Source organism: Mesoplodon densirostris, chromosome 9 (genome assembly GCF_025265405.1).
Source record: "Mesoplodon densirostris isolate mMesDen1 chromosome 9, mMesDen1 primary haplotype, whole genome shotgun sequence".
NCBI lineage: Eukaryota > Metazoa > Chordata > Mammalia > Artiodactyla > Ziphiidae > Mesoplodon > Mesoplodon densirostris.
In genome coordinates, this window is record NC_082669.1 from 14,722,041 (window position 1) to 14,741,754 (window position 19,714).

Below are 19,714 nucleotides of genomic sequence, written 5' to 3' on the forward strand. Positions count from 1 at the left end.
AGAGCTGTAGTGAAATTTCTCTTGCTGAGTAGTGATAAGTGAAGCATACATAGATTTTTATTACAGGCTTTCTCCTGTCCAGTGGAGGACTCAGTTGCTTGAATGTTCTGGAAGTTTATTTCTCCATCCCTGTGATGCCCTTTTTCTCAGAAATATTGTATGTCAATAAAATCCAGGACATTTAAGTCCTAAACAAATACCAGGTTTTATTTCTATTTTCTCATATATCATCTACTTATTTTTTAGGAAATGAAAGAGGAATTGACTAGTTGACAGTTTAAGATACATAATTAACATGGAAACACACTTTTTAAAATAAATAAGTGGCAATTTTGTCAGTTTATCTTTTTATTTAAATTTCTGTTTTAATGCTCATTAGTTAGCAGAATGTTATAATTTGTACTTCCTGATATGAATTGCATCTTGCACATTTGCCATGGTGATCTTGCTAGGTGAACACTTTATGGGGATCTCTTATTTCCGAAATCACGGTAGAGGATGAGGTGCAGAACAGTTTTCCACTGAGGTCAAAAAAGAATCCCATTAGTGAGGCAGGAACCAACTATAATACATTTAAGTGAAAGAGACGAAGAGGGAGGAAAGAGTGAAGAAAAAGGAAAGTGTCCACCTTATTATTATACTTGGTGCAAATGTAATTTGCCTCCTTTGTTCTTAAATGGAAATGTGTAAATAATACATTATTTACTCTGTATTTCTTCATAATAGTTTATCCCTTCCTTTAGTGACACTGTCAACTATTATAATCATAACTTTACAGAGTATTTCCCTTCCCGAGGCAAGAGATAGGCTGTGTTCACTGGTATTTATAAACCCCAAGTTTTATTTAAAGTAGAGGTTAGCAAACGGGGAGCTGCCCTCAGCCTCTGTCTGCACGGAAGACACTTCCTGAAGGCTCGGGCTGGGGGTAGTTGATACGTTTAGCAGTTGTGTATATGTTTTTCCCCCACCACAGGAAATTCCTGGAATAACCCTTGTGACAGAAGAGATTCCGTTGCCTCTTATGAAGGTAAGTGCTTACAGTGAGAGACAAAAAGCCCAGACCTGCGTGGCTTCCTTGCTGGCCTCACGGTCGCCTGCCCACAGTGTCACGGTGGTTCCAAAAGGGATTGTAGACTGTCAGGGGAGGATGCTGCAAGGGGTGAGGCTGGTTGTCTAGGCAGTCCTTCCTAAATGGTAGTCACCAATGATGATATCAGGGCAATTCTTAGGAATGCTCTTCGAAGAGGGAGGTTTTCTGAAGACAGAGAACTACAGGGCTCGGTGTGAAGTGTATAGACGTCATACTTCCCACTGTGCCTCACACACACACAAAATCTTAAAACCATTAAGTAACCTGGACTGGGATTAACTAATTTCCTTCTCGTTCTGAGAACAGTGTTTCTGTTTCTCAAGAGTGACCTGCTCGGGCTGTCCCTGTGGTCTCAGCACACGCCTTCTTCCTGCCCACTAAGCAGCAGCGTTACTGTCTCTCTACAGTCTGGTGGTTTCAGAGGAGTTTCTGGTACAATCGGGAGGGTGGGGTGGGTGAGCAGAGAAGAATGTGTATGTAGTTAAAACCGAGGAGTATTTTAACATACTTTCCTTGAAGCTCCTTTGTTGTTTTTGGCATTGCCTCCTGTTAATTATAGCTTGGTGTGTGCTGGTAAATCTCAGCTTTTGGCAGCAGGCAGCCTAGTATGCTGCTGCCTTTTACTATTTACATTTGATTCTTTTGGATCCACAAAGGGCAGGCCAGGCTCAGGCAGCTGAGGGAAAGCCTTGGGCGTTTGAGGTCACGGTGATGCCCTGGGGGTGAAAGAGGGCTGACTGGGGTAGGTTTAGTGGTTCTGGGTTTTGGTCCTAAGAATGGTCCTTTAAGGGGAGATGGACAAGAGATGTATCTAGGCAGCAGAGTGAGACAACTGTGAAGGTCTATAAAAGCAGGAAGACGAGGGAAAAGAAAGGTTTGATTAATAGCTTAAAAGATTCTTATTAAGAGCCTCCATCCTTTCATCTTATCGTTTCTGCTTTTACCACTAGTCCAGCAAATCCATACTGTGTTTAATGGACACACAATAAACCAGTGAAGGAAATTTTCAAAAGAAAGCAGTATCACCCACAATTCTACAGTTCCTAACATATTGTCTATTTGCCCCATTTCCTCTTGGTCTTTGTCATAGGTTTGCATGTTTTACCTAGTAGTAATGGCCATCTAGCGATATTTAATAAAGATTATGAATTATAATATATCATACCCATTTTCATGTTGGTACATGAACTTCATAATTTTCATAATTATGATTTCTAATGACTCCATAGGTTTCCACTGTGTTGCTGTGTCTTGGTTTACTTAATCATTCTTCTGTTTTGAGACATTTAGTTTGTCTCTCTAGCCCCCATTAAAAAATTATTTTTGCGTTTAAAAATAATGTGGCAGTGAATACTTATATGTAGTTTGTTTTGTGTGTATGTGATTTATTCCCTTAAGGTTAAATGCCCAGTAGTATTATTGGGTGAAAGGCTATGACAATTTTTATAGCTTTTGATTCTTATTGCCAAATTGATATTCAAAAATGTTGTGATAATTTACAGTTACAAGGGATTTATGAGTTTATCGGTTTTACTATAACCTTACATTATTGTGTATTTTCATTTAAAAAATTAAGTAAGTATAAAAGAGTGATGGGAAGGTTCTCAAACTTTTTACCAATTACCTTATTCTAAGAATACAATTTGCCTTTGCTTGGGAACAAAATAACTTATTTTTGCACTCTCTGACTTTTTTCTTTTTTTCTTCTATTTGTGTGTGTGTGTGTAAACTTATGTTTCTATGTCGTTCATTTTTCTTCCTTCTTGGTCTTCACTTTGCCTTCGCCTCACTTTCTTCTCTTCTCCCCTAATTATCTTTAGCATGTGGCTCTGCAGAGAGTTGTTTCCCATTAACTGTTCCCAAACATGCTTGGAAGCCCTTCCGAGACTCCACATACATTCATGTGTCAGTAAGAAGTGTCATATAGGACAAGTTTGCGCTGTAGATCTCTTCACTGTCCTCTCCGCGCAGACACAGTCCATCAGGGAAGGCAGAGGAGTGCTGCCGGGATTTGCCTTGGGCTCAGGAGAAGATGTCACCGGGTTTGGTGGCCAGCTCCACCCCCATCCCCCACTGCCATCACTAATCGCACCTTCCAGTTCACAGGACACCGGGTCCTGATAGCTCTCATTTGTTTCCCCCCATCTCTGCTTGCATAATTCCTCTCAGAATAAGCAGCTGCCTCTGACCTAGTCTTACCGCAATTCCCAGCCTAATTATATTGCAATGCATCTGGTTGCAGTGGCACATCCCACCTACTTTTCCTCCCTCCGCAGCCCATTATGTCACTGTTCTTGCAGCTTCCCCATAGGAGTTGGCTTTGGGCACCCTTGACCTGAAACACAAGTTACCTTTGGAAGGCGTGCTTGCTGCCAGACTTTCCACGAGGCCCAAGGGACCCCAGACTACTCTGACCACACTTGCTTCCATCCTGCTTGGAAGATGACTGCCCTATAAGGCGTCTGAAGAGGGAAGAGCGAAATGAAACTAGATGAGCACTTCCCCATTCTGCTCTCTCTCTGCAAATAAGTTTAGTGTGAAGTGAAACACTTTACCAATGTTTAACATATGAACATCGAATTTAATTGGTTTATACCAGTTTATCACCTGAAAGACAAAAGCCTTCCTTTATAGAATGGTTTCCAAAAGAATTTTTAAAAAATGAAACGAAGTGTATGTTAAAACAAGGTCCTCACCTTAAAAAGGAATGTCATCAAGAATGGCCTTCCTAAGAATGAATTTCTCTTCCACGGGAAGTCATGTAAGGATTAAAAAAAAAAAGTAGAAACAGTAGCTTACTTGAATATCAAGAATGGAGAAATGGAGTATTTTTATTAAAGTATTGTTAAGCCAGACATCTTTAGTTTCATTTTATAAAGTAAGGAAGCCTTTAATTTAATCATTTGTGTAGCGACTATTAACTATCTGACCTAGAGACTGGGAAGGAGAAAGGCTTCAAGCCCCATCCCAGTTATGGCCACTCCAAATGAGGGCATTGCTGCAGTGTCCATCAGGGGTCTAGGTGCCCCTGAGCAATTGGGGAAAGAGTGTTTGACACCTGTGCTGTTTGTTCTCCATTCAGAGACTGGTTCACTTAATTATGCTTCTTCTCTGAAACACTTAAAAAGTGTTTAAAAAATACTGTTTTGAGCAGAGCATGACTATAATTAAGCGTCTAATGAAACACAAAAGACACTCTTTTCCTTGACCCTCCCAGTACAGACAGCCACCATCACTTAAAGACAACGTTTCTTAGAGATCCAAAGTATCAACAATCGCAGTGTAGAAGCTTACAGTTTTTAAAAATGAGAATGGTTGCTTTGACAACAATGTAGCATTACCAGAAATGTCAATTGGTTTATGTGGGAAATACTGACTTTCCAAAGTTTAGTTTGTACATATGTGATCTTGTGATATAACTAGAAATATATATTTGGCCTTCTTCCATGGTTCCCGGCACAGAGCTCCTAAAATCCTTGTAATTTCCTAAGTGATAAAAGCTACAAGTGCATCTTTTGTTTTGATGTTTACTGTTTGTTCCAGTTCCTGAAGTAGCTCCAGAGTACAAAGTGAAAAGAATGTCTTTTATTATTCCTAACAAGCCCCTTCCAGCCACACCTGAGTTTGTTAATGAGGTGACCTTTGGAAAGCACCTAAGGATGGAGCTGGTTGCCAGGAAAACTAACCATGTGATTAGCAGGTTGGCACTTTGAGCCTTCTACCACCACTACCTTCCAAGGCTAGAGTGGCTGCAGATGGAGTTCAGTCACCAACGTCCAGTGATTTAATCCATCATTCCTATGTAATAGAGCCTCCATAAAGAACCCTAACTGAAGACCTCCTGGGTTGGATGACGCTATGGAGGTGCAGGGCTGGGGGTTCTGCGCCTGCAGAGGGCATCGAACCTCAGAGCCCATTCCCACACGGCCTGCCCCACGCACCTCTCTTCAATCTCGCTCTTACTGAGTTGTATACTTTTATAATCAACTGGTATATAGTAAGTAAACTGTATTCCTGAGTTCCATGAGCCACTGTAACAAATTCTAGAACCCATGAAGGGGGTGCTGGGAACCTCGGACTGATAGGCAGCCAGTCAGAATCACAGGTAACAACATGGACCTGCGATTAGCATCTGAAATGGGGGGCAGTCTTGTGGGACTGAGCCCTCGACCTGTGGGATCTGACACGATCTCCAGGTAATCGTAGGACACCCTGCTGGCATTGGAGAAGTGATGGATGTGGAGAAAAAAACCCCACACGTTTGGTGCCCAGAAGTGAAATATGCTGTGAATAGACTGTTGTAGAGAAAAAACAAGAGTTATTCCCATACAACCTATTTTTGGGGACAGAGAGTTACGGCACGTTCAATTAATATTGTAAAAACATAATTTTATGGTTTTACAAAGAAACACAACTTACTAGAGACAGAGCGTTCCTGTCATATCTGTAGAGATGCGGGTACCTTCGGTTTACTTCTCAGATGATGAAATTGGGGAGCAGACCCAGGATCAAGAATCCTTGTTTTTTTCTCTCTCCTACAGCCACTAGGCTGTGCTGCTTTTATTCATAGTTTAGTTGAAGACATAATGTTTAATTCTTAAGGTTGAGAGGAGGGAACTATCTTAGCATTGGCTTTTCAGGATATGTGCTGATTGCGAGGTGGAATAGTTTAGAGCCATATTTAGGGAGTTACATGAAAAATTACATCCCATTAAAAATGGCTAAGAGTACTACCCAGCTGTGCAAAGAAGAGAGATATTTTTACTAAATGTTGGGAAGAAGGAGAAAGTCCACTTATAAATAGGAGAACTTGGACTTACAACATGCAGTCCCCTTGGCAGGAAGCCTCAGGAGTTCCGGTCGCTGGTCCTCTGTATGGATGGCCCGCTTACAGCATCTTGGCTTAGTATGGTACCTTACTAGCTTTATGGACACAAAGACATTTCTGTTTTATTCTGTCTGTGCTGGAGGTAGTAAGTCACTGTGTTTCTCTGGGCTGCAAGTAAAAGCTGATACTGAGATGGTATCCACTGAAGAGCCAAGTTGGATTGATGCCTTTACCTCTGCTAGTTGAGCCCTGATATGAAGGGTAAAAGTTCTCTCTGAGTTGGCTTCCTCTTCTGTAAAAGAAGATGCTGCTTCATCAGCAGATGGAGCATCAAAGCCAGAGGGCCTTTAAGAAATGAAAGGCAGGGCTTCCCTGGTGGCGCAGTGGTTGAGAGTCCGCCTGCCGATGCAGGGGACACAGGTTCGTGCCCCGGTCCGGGAAGATCCCACATGCCGCAGAGCGGCTGGGCCTGTGAGCCATGGCCGCTGAGCCTGCGCATCCGGAGCCTGTGCTCCGCAACGGGAGAGGCCACAACAGTGAGAGGCCCGCGTACCAAAAAAAAAGAAATGAAAGGCAGATGTTTTTTTTCCTGGCAGTAATTTGCAGGTGAGCCAGTAAGTACCACAGGGCTTTTTTTCTTCCTTTTTAAAGAAAAAAAATCAAAATTATTTCCCACATAAATGGGAAACAGTCCCTTAATGTAACCCTTTGGTCTTTTTGTTCAATTAATAGTTGTGATGGGCTACATTGGTAATTATTTCATGTCATCCTAAGAGACAAAATAAGATTCTTTCTCAAGAAGAGACTTGGAATAATTTTCCTTCCTTTAAAATCAAAATTTAAAACTCCCCCTGTGCAGGGAAGTGCTTCTGGGTCATTCCTTGAGGATCTGATGGCTTCTAACACCACAGTCTCCCAGAAGTAGCTAAATTCACGGGTATTTTTCTTAGAAAGCATTTTTGTGTATTTGAAAGCTTTATAAGCTCTTTTCAAGAAGCTGGCGATGTGCTTCAGACTGTTGTGGCTTTCACTTTGCTGTTGTCCCTGATGAATATGGTGCTTAGTATTCAACTAGTTCTGTAAGTGCTGGTTGACGGAAAGGAGTGGCTTTCTGTGCTCCCAGGTTGGCTGCTAGGGTGTGACTGTGTAGCTCCCATGCCCTCTTCCCTCCATACCATGCTATAACAGCTAACCTTTTACCTTGGAGCCTCTTTTACTCTCTGGGTTAATGAGCATGCTGGTGTTACTTTGGCATCTGAGATCCTTTGAAGGTTGGTCCTAACCTCCTCTCTGACCCTGTCTCCTATTCTGTCAGAACACAATTGCAAGTCTTCAGACAGCTGGTTCTTCATCAGCCTTTAAACCAGAGATGTAGATGAGAACCTTTGAGGGTGGGAGGGAGACTGGGATTACCTGTATATGCTCAAGCGTGTTCTCAGCCCAGGCTGAATGGTCGGCTTGCCTGGGGATCGTCGAAAACTCATGAGGCTCAGGTCACACCCCACACCAGTTAGGATTCTAGGGGATGGGACCCAGGTGGTTGCTGAGGTTGGTAGTTACACCCTAGAGGCAGATCTCTTCACCACAGAGAGTGAAGGGCTGTGGGTTGTTTTCTCTGCTTTCTCTAAAGCTCTGTCTGATCTAAACCCAGAATCCACATTCTGCTCTCTCAGTCTTTGCTCGTTTCCTCAGAGCCCCACCTAGAATATCTTCTCTTCATCCTTCATTTACATATCCGTTTTCATCCTCTGGGTCTTAGCTATTTTCCATACTTCCAAACAGACCTCCCAATTTATAATGGTGTCTGTGAATTTTCGGAACTTAAGAAATTGCATCACTTATGTACTAGATACCAAGTAATGACATATGCCTCTGTTTTCTCTGTACTCCCTCAATATCTGTATCATAACATCCAGCCCAGTGACCTCCTTGAAAGACCTACGCATTTATATTACTATATTTCTGGGGCTTTTGGCTAATAGTGTTCCTTATTTAAATGTAAGTTGTTTTTGTTTTAAAACTTAGATAATTTTTCCTTCTAACTCAGTAGTTTTGAACTATTTTAGGCCATGGATTCCTTTGAAAGTCTGATATAAACTGTAGACCTTCTCCCCAGAAAAGTGCTCATACAAACACGTACTCCATTTTACATATAATCAGTGGGCTCAGAAGCCCCTCTGAAGCATGTCCTTGGACTTGTTTTGTCTGCTTATTCTCAACTCAGACAAGGGTCTGAGGAAAGGGATTTCTTAATGGGGGTGTGAGAAGAAGATAGTTTGGGAGAGAACTTTTCTTGGGAGCCACAGTGTGAGTATGAGAGTGGGGTCTTCTGACAGGAGGATGACTTTGGCCTGAGGGGAAGAGGGCCTTGCACAGGTAGAAGGACACCAGCATTCCTCCCCTTGCTCTGTGCTGGACGAGATTGGGTGGACGACGCCCTGGGACTCCAGTGGCCAAGCAGGCAGAGCTAATAGTGGAAATGACCACTAGATGTCACCAAAACACCAATTAGTTTGCTGGCTTTTGGCACTAGTTGCGTGAACTGAGATGTAGAACAGCAAGAAAGCTGTAGTGATTTCCTGTCAGGGACTGAATTCTGCTAAATGTCGGCAGGATTTGCTTTCATTATTGTTTTTTCAATATAAGGAAGACCAAAGGGTGGATAAAGGTATGTTCATTATAAATTTATGGAAAGGGAAAGAAAAGATGAATGAGATAGGTCAAGTGGAGAGTGGGACCTGACGCCTCAGTTCTGACTTCCTCTAGAAATGACAATTTCTTAGAAATAGCTTTTCCTGTCTCTGTGAGAATGGATGTTGGCTGAACGGGCTTTTCAGCCAACTAATTTCCTTTTTTTTTTCCCTAACATCTTTATTGGAGTATAATTGCTTTACAATCGTCTGTTAGTTTCTGCTTTATAACAAATTGAATCAGCTATACATATACATACACCCCCATATCCCCTCCCTCTTGCGTCTCCCTCCCACCCTCCCTATCCCACCCCTCTAGGTGGTCACAAAACACTGAGCTGATCTCCCTGTGCTATGCGGCTGCTTCCCACTAGCTATCTATTCTACATTTGGTAGTGTATATATGTCCATGCCACTCTCTCACTTCGTCCCAGCTTACCCTTCTCCCTCCCCGTGTCCTCAAGTCCATTCTCTACATCTGTGTCTTTATTCCTGTCCTGCCCCTAGGTTCTTCAGAACCTTTTTTTTTTTTTTTTTAGATTCCTTATATATGTGTTAGCATACGGTACTTGTTTTCTCTTTCTGAATTACTTCACTCTGTTTGACAGACTCTAGATCCATCCAACTCACTACAAATAACTCAGTTTCGTTTCTTTTTATGGCTGAGTAATATTCCATTGTATATATGTGCCACATCTTCTTTATCCATTCATCTGTCGGTGGACACTTAGGTTGCTTCCACGTCCTGTCTATTGTAAATAGACCTGCAGTGAACATTGTGGTACATGACTCTTTTTGAATTATGGTTTTCTCAGGGTAGTGGGATTGCTGGGTTGTATGGTAACTCTATTTTTAGTTTTTTAAGGAGCCTCCATACTGTTCTCCATAATGGCTGTATCAATTTACATTCCCACCAGCAGTGCAAGAGGGTTCCCTTTTCTCCACACCCTCTCCAGCATTTATTGTTTGTAGATATTTTGATGACGGCCATTCTGATTGGTGTCAGGTGATACCTCATTGTAGTTTTGATTTGCATTTCTCTAATGATTAGTGATGTTGAGCATTCTTGCGTGTGTTTGTTGGCAATCTGTATATCTTCTTTGGAGAAGTGTCTATTTAGGTCTTCTGCACATTTTTGGCTTGGGTTGTTTGTTTTATTGATATTGAGTTGCATGAGCTGCTTGTAAATTTTGGAGATTAATCCTTTGTCAGTTGCTTCATTTGCAAATATTTTCTCCCATTCTGAGGGTTGTCTTTTGGTCTTGTTTATGGTTTCCTTTGCTGTGCAAAAGCTTTGAAGTTTCATTAGGTCCCATTTGTTTATTTTTGTTTTTAATTCCATTTTTCTAGGAGGTGGGTCAAAAAGGATCTTGCTGTGATTTATGTCATAGAGTGTTCCGCCTGTGTTTTCCTCTAAGAGTTTTATAGTGTCTGGCCTTACATTTAGGTCTTTATTCCAGTTTGAGTTTATTTTTGTGTATGGCATTAGGGAGTGTTCTAATTTCATTCTTTTACATGTAGCTGTCCATTTTTCCCAGCACCACTTATTGAAGAGGCTATCTTTTCTCCATTTTATATTCTTGCCTCCTTTATCAAAGATAAGGTGACCATATGTGAGTGGGTTTGTCTCTGGGCTTTCTATCCTGTTCCATCTATCTATCTTTGTTTTTGTGCCAGTACCATACTGTCTTGATTACTGTAGCTTTGTAGTATAGTCTGAAGTCAGGGAGTCAGATTCCTCCAGCTCTGTTTTTCTTTCTAAAGATTGCTTTGCTATTCGGGGTCTTTTGTGTTTCCATACAAATTGTGAAATTTTTTGTTCTAGTTCTGTGAAAAATGCCATTGGTAGTTTGATAGGGATTGCACTGAATCTGTAGATTGCTTTGGGTAGTATAGTCATTTTCACAATGTTGATTCTTCCAATCCAAGAACATGGTATATCTCTCCATCTGTTTGTTATCAGCTTTAATTTCTTTCATCAGTATCTTATAGTTTTCTGAATATAGGTCTTTTTTTCCTTAGGTAGGTTTATTCCTAGGTATTTTATTCTTTTTGTTGTAGTGGTAAATGGGAGTGTTTCCTTAATTTCTCTTTCAGATTTTTCATCATTAGTATATAGGAATGCAAGAGATTTCTGTGCACTAATTTTGTAACCTGCTACTTTACCAAATTCATAGATATTCTCTAGTAGTTTTCTGGTAGCATCTTTAGGATTCTCTATGTATAGTATCATGTCATCTGCAAACAGTGACAACTTTACTTCTTCTTTTCCAATTTGGATTCCTTTTATTTCTTTTTCTTCTCTGATTGCCATGGCTAAGACTTCCAAAACTCTGTTGAATAACAGTGAGAGTGGGCAACCTTGTGTTGTTCCTGATCTTAGAGGAAATGGTTTCTGTTTTTCACCATTGAGAATGATGTTGGCTCTGGGTTTGTCATATATGGCCTTTATTATGCTGAGGTAAGTTTCTTCTATGCCTACTTTCTTTTTATCATAAATCAGTGTTGAATTTTGTCAAAAGCTTTTACTGCATCTATTGAGATGATCATATGGTTTATCTCCTTCAATTTGTTAATATGGTGTATTACGTTGATTGATATGCATATACTGAAGAATCCTTGCATTCCTGGGATAAACCCCACTTGATTATGGTGTATGATCCTTTTAATGTGCTGCTGGATTCTGTTCGGTAGTATTTTGTTGAGGATTTTTGCATCTATGTTCATCAGTGATATTGGCCTGTAGTTTTCTTTCTTTGTGACATCTTTGTCTGGTATTGGTATCAGGGTGATGGTGGCCTCGTAGAATGAGTTTGGGAGTGTTCCTCCCTCTGTTATATTTTTCAAGAGTTTGAGAAGGATAGGTGTTAGCTCTTCTCGAAATGTTTGATAGAATTCGCCTGTGAAGCCATCTGGTCCTGGGCTTTTGTTTGTTGGAAGATTTTTAATCATAGTCTCAATTTCAGTGCTTGTGATTGGTCTGTTTATATTTTCTATTTCTTCCTGGTTCAGTCTCGGAAGGTTGTGCTTTTCTAAGAATTTGTCCATTTCTTCCATGTTGTCTATTTTATTGGCATATAGTTGCTTGTAGTAATCTCTCATGATCCTTTGTATTTCTGCAGTGTCAGTTGTTACTTCTCCTTTTTCATTTCAATTTCTGTTGATTTGAGTCCTCTCCCTTTTTTTCTTGATGAGTCTGGCTAATGGTTTATCAATTTTGTTTATCTTCTCAAAGAACCAGCTTTTAGTTTCATTGATCTTTGCTATTGTTTCCTTGATTTGTTTTTCATTTATTTCTGATCTGATCTTTATGATTTCTTTCCTTCTGCTAACTTTGGGGTTTTTTGGTTCTCCTTTCTCTAATTGCTTTAGGTGTAAGGTTAGCTTGTTTATTTGAAATGTTTCTTGTTTCTTGAGGTAGGATTGTATTGCTGTAAACTTCCCTTATAACTGCTTTGGCTACATCCCATAGGTTTTGGGTCGTCGTGTTTTCACTGTCATTGGTTTCTAGGTTTTTTTAATTTCTGCTTTGATTTCTTCAGTGATCTTTGGTTATTTAGTAGTGTATTGTTTAGCCTCCATATTATTATTTTTTTTTTTTTACAGATTTTTTCCTGTAATTGCTGTCTAGTCTCATAGCATTGTTGTCGGAAAAGATACTTGATACAATTTCTGTTTTCTTAAATTTACCAAGGCTTGATTTGTGACCCAAGATATTATCTATCCTGGAGAATGTTCCATGAGCACGTGAGAAGAAAGTGTATTCTGTTGTTTTCGGATGAGATATCCTATAAATATCAGTTGAGTCCGTCTCATTTAATGTATCATTTAAACCTTTTGTTTTCTTATTTATTTTCATTTTGGATGATCTGACCATTGGTAAGAGTTGGTTGTTAAAGTCCCCTACTATGATTGTGTTACTGTTGATTTCCCCTTTTATGGCTGTTAGCATTTGCCTTATGTATTGAGGTGCTCCTATGTTGGGTGCATAAATATTTACAGTTGTTATATCGTCTTCTTAGAGTTATCCCTTGATCATTATGTAGTATCCTTCTTTGTCTCTTGTAATCGTCTTTATTTTAATGTCTTTTGTCTGATATGAGAATTGTTACTCCAGCTTTCTTTTGATTTCTATTTGCATGGAATATCTTTTTCCATCCCCTCACTTTCAGTCTGTATGGGTCCCTAGGTTTGAAATGGGTCTCTTGTAGACAGCATATATATGGGTCGTGTTTTTGTATCCATTCAGCCAGTCTATGTCTTTTGGTGGGAGCATTTAATCCATTTACATTTAAGGTGGTTATCGATATGTATGTTCCTATTACCATTTTCTTAATTGTTTTGGGTTTGTTATTGTAGATCTTTTCCTTCTCTTCTGTTTCCTGCCTAGAGAAGTTCCTTTAGCGCTGTTGTAATGCTGGTTTGGTGGTGCTGAACTCTCTTAGCTTTTGCTTGTCTGTAAAGGTTTTAATTTCTCCATTGAATCTGAATGAGATCCTTGCTGGTTAGAGTAATCTTGGTTGTAGGTTTTTCCCTTTCATCACTTTCAATATTTCCTGCCCCTCCCTTCTGGCTTGCAGAGTTTCTGCTGAAAGATCAGTTGTTAACCTTATGGGGATTCCCTTGTATGTTATTTGTTGTTTTTCCCTTGCTGCTTTTAATATTTTTTCTTTGTATTTAATTTTTGATAGTTTGATTAATATGTGTCTTGGCGTGTTTCTCCTTGGATTTATCCTGTAAGGGACTCTCTGCACTTCCTGGACTTAATTAACTATTTCCTTTCCCATATTAGGGAAGTTTTCAACTATAATCTCTTCAAATCTTTTCTCAGTCCCTTTCTTTTTCTCTTCTTCTGGGACCCCTATAACTCGAATGTTGGTGCATTTAATGTTGTCCTAGAGGTGTCTGAGACTGTACTCAATTCTTTTCATTCTTTTTTCTTTATTCTGTGCCACAGTAGTTATTTTCACTACTTTGTCTTCCAGGGCACTTATTCGTTCTTCTGCCTCAGTTATTCTGCTATTGATTCCTTCTAGAGAATTTTTAATTTCATTTATTGTGTTGTTCATCATTGCTTGTTTGCTGTTTAGTTCTTCCAGGTCTTTGTTAAACATTTCTTGTATTTTCTCCATTCTATTTCCAAGATTTTGAATCATCTTTACTATCATTACTCTGAATACTTTTTCAGGTAGACTGCCTATTTCCTGTTCATTTGTTTGGTCTCATGGGTTTTTGCCTTGCTCCTTCATGTTGTGTGTTTCTCTGTCTTGTCATTTTGCTTAACTTACTGTGTTTGGGGTCTCCTTTTTGCAGGCTGCAGGTTAATTGTTCCCACTGTTTTTGGTGTCTGCCCCCAGTGGGTAAGGTTGGTTCAGTGGGTTGTGTAGGCTTCCTGGTGGAGGGGACTGGTGCCTGTGTTCTGGTGGATGAGGCTGGATCTTGTCTTTCTGGTGGGGAGGACTGTGTCCGGTGGTTTGTTTTGGGGTGTCTGTGACCTTATGATTTTAGGCAGCCTCTCTGCTAATGGTTGTGGTTGTGTTCCTGTCTTGCTAGTTGTTTGGCATAGGGTGTCCAGCACTGTAGCTTGCTTGTCGTTGAGTGGAGCTGGGTCTTAGCATTGAGATGGAGATCTCTGGGAGAGCTTTTGCTGTTTGATGTTACATGGAGCCGGGAGATCTCTGGTGGACCAGTGCCCTGAACTCGGCTCTCCCATCTCAGAGGCTCAGGCCTGACACCTGGCTGGAGCACCAACACCCTGTCAGCCACATGGCTCAGAAGAAAAGGGAGAAAAAAAAGGAAGAAAGAAAAATAAATAAATAAAGTTATTAAAATAAAAAAATTTTAAAAATAAAAAAGTTAAAGAGTAATTTAAAAAAAGAAAAAGAAAGAAAGAAGAGACCAACCAAACCAAAAAACAGCTCCACCAATGATAATAGGTGCTAAAAACTATACTAAAGAAGAAAAAGAAAAAAATAAGGGACAGACAGAACCCTAGGACAAATGGTAAAAGCAAAGCTATACACACAAAATCACACAAAGAAGCATACACATACACACTCACAAAAAGAGCAAAAGGAAAAACATATATATATATATCTATATATAAAAAAAGAAGGAAGAGAGCAATCAAATCAATAAACAAATCTACCAATGATAATAAACTCTAAATACTAAACTAATATAAACATAAAACCAGAAACAAATTAGATGCAGAAAGCAAACCCCAAGTCTACAGTTGCTCCCTAGGTCCACCGCCTCAATTTTGGGATGATTCGTTGTCTATTCAGGTATTCCACAGATGCAGAGTACATCAAGTTGATTGTGAAGATTTAATCTGCTGCTCCTGAGGCTGCTGGGAGAAATTTCCCTTTCTCTTGTTTGTTCGTATGGCTCCTGGGTTTCAGCTTTGGATTTGGCCCCGGCTCTGCATGTATGTCACCTGAGGGAGTCTATTCTTCGCTCAGACAGCAGGGGGTTAAAAGAGCAGCTGATTAGGGGGCTGTGGCTCACTCAGGCCGGGGGGAGGGAGGGGTATGGAGTGCGGGGCGAGCCTGCGGCGGCAGAGGCCGACATGACATTGCAACAACCTGAGGCACGCCGTGTGTTCTCCCGGGAAGTTGTCCCTGGATCCCAGGACCCTGGCAGTGGCGGGCTGCACAGGCTCCCGGGAGAGGAGGTGTAGATAGTGACCTGTGCTTGCACACAGACTTCTTGGTGGCGGCAGCAGCAGCCTTAGTGTTTCATGACCGTCTCTGGTGTCCGCACTGATAGCCGTGGATCGCACCCGACTCTGGAGCTCAGTTAGGCGGTGCTCTGAATCCCCTCTCCTCACGCACCCCAAAACAATGGTCTCTTGCCTCTTAGGCAGTTCCAGACTTTTTCCTGGACTCCCTCCCCAGCCAACTGATTTCTGAAACAGCAAGTTAGTTTTATTACGTAACTCACTTTACTGATACTTCAACATCCATTTTGAGTCCGTTGTGACTATCCTTTCAATAAGAATTTGGGTGATGTGCTATTACTTAACAAAAGGGCATTTTTCTTGATTGAGGCATCTTTTTTTTTTTTTTTTGCGGTACGCGGGCCTCTCACCGTTGTGGCCTCTCCCGTTGCGGAGCACAGGCTCCGGACGCGCAGGCTCAGTGGCCATGGCTCACGGGCCCAGCCGCTCCGCGGCACGTGGGATCCTCCCGGACCGGGGCACGAACCCGTATCCCCTGCATCGGCAGGCGGACTCTCAACCACTGCACCACCAGGGAAGCCCGAGGCATCTTTTTTAAGTTCTCTTTTTTCCCTTGTAATACAGCCAAGTCTGTTTGCACAGTAGACATTAACTCAGTTTGTTTTATGGCCAAACATTGCACCCTCGACCCCAGTCAAATCTTTTATAACTGCATATGTTTTGGCAAGAAAGTGTGTATCATAAATCTATCTTCATTCATTTGCAAAAACAATTTTTTGTCAGGATATCCTTCAACATTAAAGGATGTATTACTCTTGCATTTTATTTAAAAATGAACGTAATGGGTATTTTTTGCTTCAGGGTAGTACAGTGATATCAATACATCAAAAACCTAGATGGAATGGTCGCCAGCTAATTCTGTCTTGGAGTATTCGACAGCTGACTGTGAAAGGAGTTCATTTCACCTTTCTGATTCCCGAGTTTTGAAAAAGATCCTTTGGAAGTAAATGAACTTAGTGGGAAAGTAAACCTGTTCTTCCACGTGTTCCAAATCTTGTGCACATTCTCTCACCAAACATGGCATTGTTGACACAATCTGAGTCAGAAAAATGGGTCTCTGGGGAGGAAATGATTTGATGTGTTCAGTGTAGGCTTCCCCACTTAGCCCTCACCCAGGGGAGTCCTACTGGCTTAGGGAGGTGAGTAGCTCTCTCTGTGTGTAAAAGGGACTCGAAAAGGAAGGGAGGAAGGCAAGCCTCTTCCGGTCTATTTTAGAATTCCTATTGGGCAAGAAAGCCATCCTTTGTGGGAAGTGTCCACTCAGAAATGCTGCTTCATGAGAGCTAAGGAAGTGAAGCGAGCCCAGCTTGGCAGCAAGGCTTGCGTGGCCCTTGCCGAGTAGTTTGGGCCACAGGACCTGCTTCTCAAGCTCACCAATGATTTTGTCTCCTACAGGTGCATAGCTTTAAGGGCTACTGGGAAAAACTGAACTCCAACCTGGAATATGTTAAGTACTCCAAGCCACACTTACACTATAACAACAGCGTGGTCAGGAGAGAGTGGCACAGCCTGATCTCGGAAGAGGTATGTGTGGGTTCCTCAGAGCAGAGCAAGAAGCAGAAGCCCAGCCAATTAGGTTAGGTGATGCCCTTAGGTCGTTAGGCTGGCCCATGTTCCAGCACTCTCCCCACTTGCCAGGCACTGTTCTTTGATGCTGCTGATTCCCAGTAGGGAGACCACGGTGCTTCTCTGACCTCTCTTCTCTTGAAGAGGAAATTCAAGTGCAAAGAGGATAAGGAACACACACGGCATGTTCATAGTAGAAGTGGGATTAACATCCGGGTCTCAGATGTGTTTTTGTGCTACTTGTGTAGTTAAAAATTGATTTAAAAAAAAACCTAGGTGGGGCTTCCCTGGTGGCGCAGTGGTGGAGAGTCCGCCTGCCGATGCGGGGGACACGGGTTCGTGCCCCGGTCCGGGAGGGTCCCGCGTGCCACGGAGCGGCTGGGCCCGTGAGCCATGGCCACTGGGCCTGCGCGTCCGGAGCCTGTGCTCCGCAGCGGGAGAGGCCACAGCGGTGAGAGGCCCGCGTACCGCAAAAAAAAAAAAAAAAAACCCTAGGTGTTCCCAAAGTAGTGGTTGCTAGGGGTTAGGGATGGTTGAAAGGAAAAGAGTGAATGTGACCCCTATCAAGGGATAGCACAAGGGAGATCTTCAGGGTGATGGAGCAGTTCTGTATCTTGATTATGGTGGTACATTGTGGTGTGTGAATCTACACATGGGATAAAATGACAGCACTATACGCTCACTGTACCAGTGCCAGTTTGCTGATTTCCGTATTGTACTATAGTTATTTATAGAAGATGTAAACACTGAGGGAGACTGGGTAAAGAGTACGTGAGCTGTCTGCAGCATTGTTGGATATAGTTGTAGTGTTGTTGTATATAATATGTAGTTGACTTGCGACTGTATAAAATAGGTAATAGTTTCAGAATAAAACTTTTTTAGAGCAATTGTTAAAGAATCTAGGTGTTCTGATAACCTGGAAGGTACCTCTCTTTTTTCTGAACTCTCAACTGTATTGTATTATGACCTCAGTGTGAAAGATGTCACCCACAAAACCTTCACCTTCCCCACCCTTGACGTGTTCTCACTCCTAGAAAAAAGGAAAAAGAAGGTCCACGGTGTATGTGAGAAATATTCTTGATAATGCAATAAAGTAAGTAAAATGAGGGATTCTTGTAGCTGTAAGATGGTTCTATTTTGCAATTACTTTCTTGGCTGCCTTTCAGCGAAGTAGCTTACTTTTGTTGTGTATCCTCAGCAAGATGATACTGTCAGCTTATGAATGCAGCCACCTGAGCCCTATTCTGGAGTTTGGAGCTGGAGTTCCTAGTGGGGAAAATGTATATGTTAAACCTTTTAGATTTGCATCCTGGGGGTGGATGACTTAGAAGGAATAGGTAGTAAAGAAAACTCTTATTAGTTGAGCACTTTAGAGGGGTGCAAACATTAGGTTGATTTTTAAAAAGTGTAAGTGGGCTGCTGAGCTTGCTCTTATTTTGAAAGCATATTTTCTGGGTAGATGAGTCATCTCGGAGTGCTATAAGCATAGGCCCCATGCCAACCCCTGTTCTCTTTTCTGTTCCCCTTATTTCCAATGACTGAGAGCTGTAATTGTTCTAAATTATTGTCATTGTTTGCACCAAAGAGTTTTGAGATTTTATAATTGCCTAATGCAGCTTTGCCAAGTTGATTAAAGTTTTTGAGGTTTTTGGCAGCCTGAGAACAGTTTCTGCGGTGGTTTTATGGGTTTTTAAAGGAGTATATCTTTGTATGGTGTTGTGGCTTTCGTTGTTTTTTTTTTTTTTAAATGATGCTTCCTGTGTGAATAACATTGGCTCATTTCTTTGTAGGGTGATTTCTAACCTAGACTCAAGGAATTTGGGTAAGAAAAGACCTGTACTAAAACGTTCTGGATTTCAGTCAGTGTTTTGTTTGTAATACTGTTCTTCCTCCCACTGTGGGGTGGCAGGGAAATCACTTCCACTAGTGCTGTGAAGGCAGCACCCTTTACTATTTTCCCATCAGGGTGGCCACCCAGCTCCTTCGATGTCTCTCTTGGCACCAGGTCCTTCGGGGACAGCTGCTCTTGCTGAGGAGGCCCTGACTGTTGGTTTTCCTTCTGTTTCCCCATAGAACTGATCGAATTAGCATGCCCTCTGGCTGTACTCCCAGGGTGCAGTTCCCTTGGCTTAGAGCTGCTTTCTCTCCAGCTGTCTGATCATACAAGGATCTTTGACTTGTATGCTCCTTTCATTTTGGTTAGTACTTGGGCACTCACTGGGCTAGGTCATAGGGGCACAAAGACGAGGGGCCTCTAGACAAGCAGTGTGGTTATGGGGGGAGAGCATGGGCTTAGGGGCGGACAGACCTGGGCTTAAACTCCAGCTTGGCCACCATGTGCTCTTAGGCAAGCCATTATCCATTTCGTGTGTTGTCCTCCTCAGGGCAAGCGTGAGAAGAAAATGAGAGTCAACAGAGTCGTGTTTACAGAGCCCAGTCCCTCGCTTGGTGCATGGGATACCTGAGATGGCTGCTTTATCTTTAGTGTGTGAGGAAGAAATGCTAACACATAGTCTCTAAACCAGGGGACAGGCATTATGCAGCTGCAGGGTGCAGGGGGTGAGGGGCTAGGCCAGGAGTGGGGACCAAGGTTGTAAAGGCTTCCCACGGGGGGTGATGTCCGAGTTAAGTCTTGACAAAGAAGGGGAACTTAGCCAGGGGAAACGGTGGGGAGAGGATGCTAAGCATATTCAATACAGGCTTTTTTTGTAATTTTTGTCTGTGGAACTCTTTCACACTTCATAAAGGTCAGCCTCCGTTAAAAAAGGAGCTGTTGTTTTTATGTCCCACTTCTGTTT

At 41.8% G+C, this 19,714-nt stretch overlaps 1 protein-coding gene across 1 annotated transcript in view; it reads left to right on the plus strand.

Annotated features, from left to right (window-relative positions):
- GSAP (gamma-secretase activating protein) overlaps positions 1-19,714 on the plus strand; it is a 91,536-nt gene that overhangs the window by 53,150 nt on the left and 18,672 nt on the right. The window contains exons 19-22 of the mRNA XM_060107902.1: positions 974-1,027; positions 16,746-16,874; positions 17,951-18,009; positions 18,707-18,738. Coding sequence (XP_059963885.1) covers positions 974-1,027; positions 16,746-16,874; positions 17,951-18,009; positions 18,707-18,738 — 274 coding nt within the window. The remainder of the gene's footprint in view (positions 1-973; positions 1,028-16,745; positions 16,875-17,950; positions 18,010-18,706; positions 18,739-19,714) is intronic.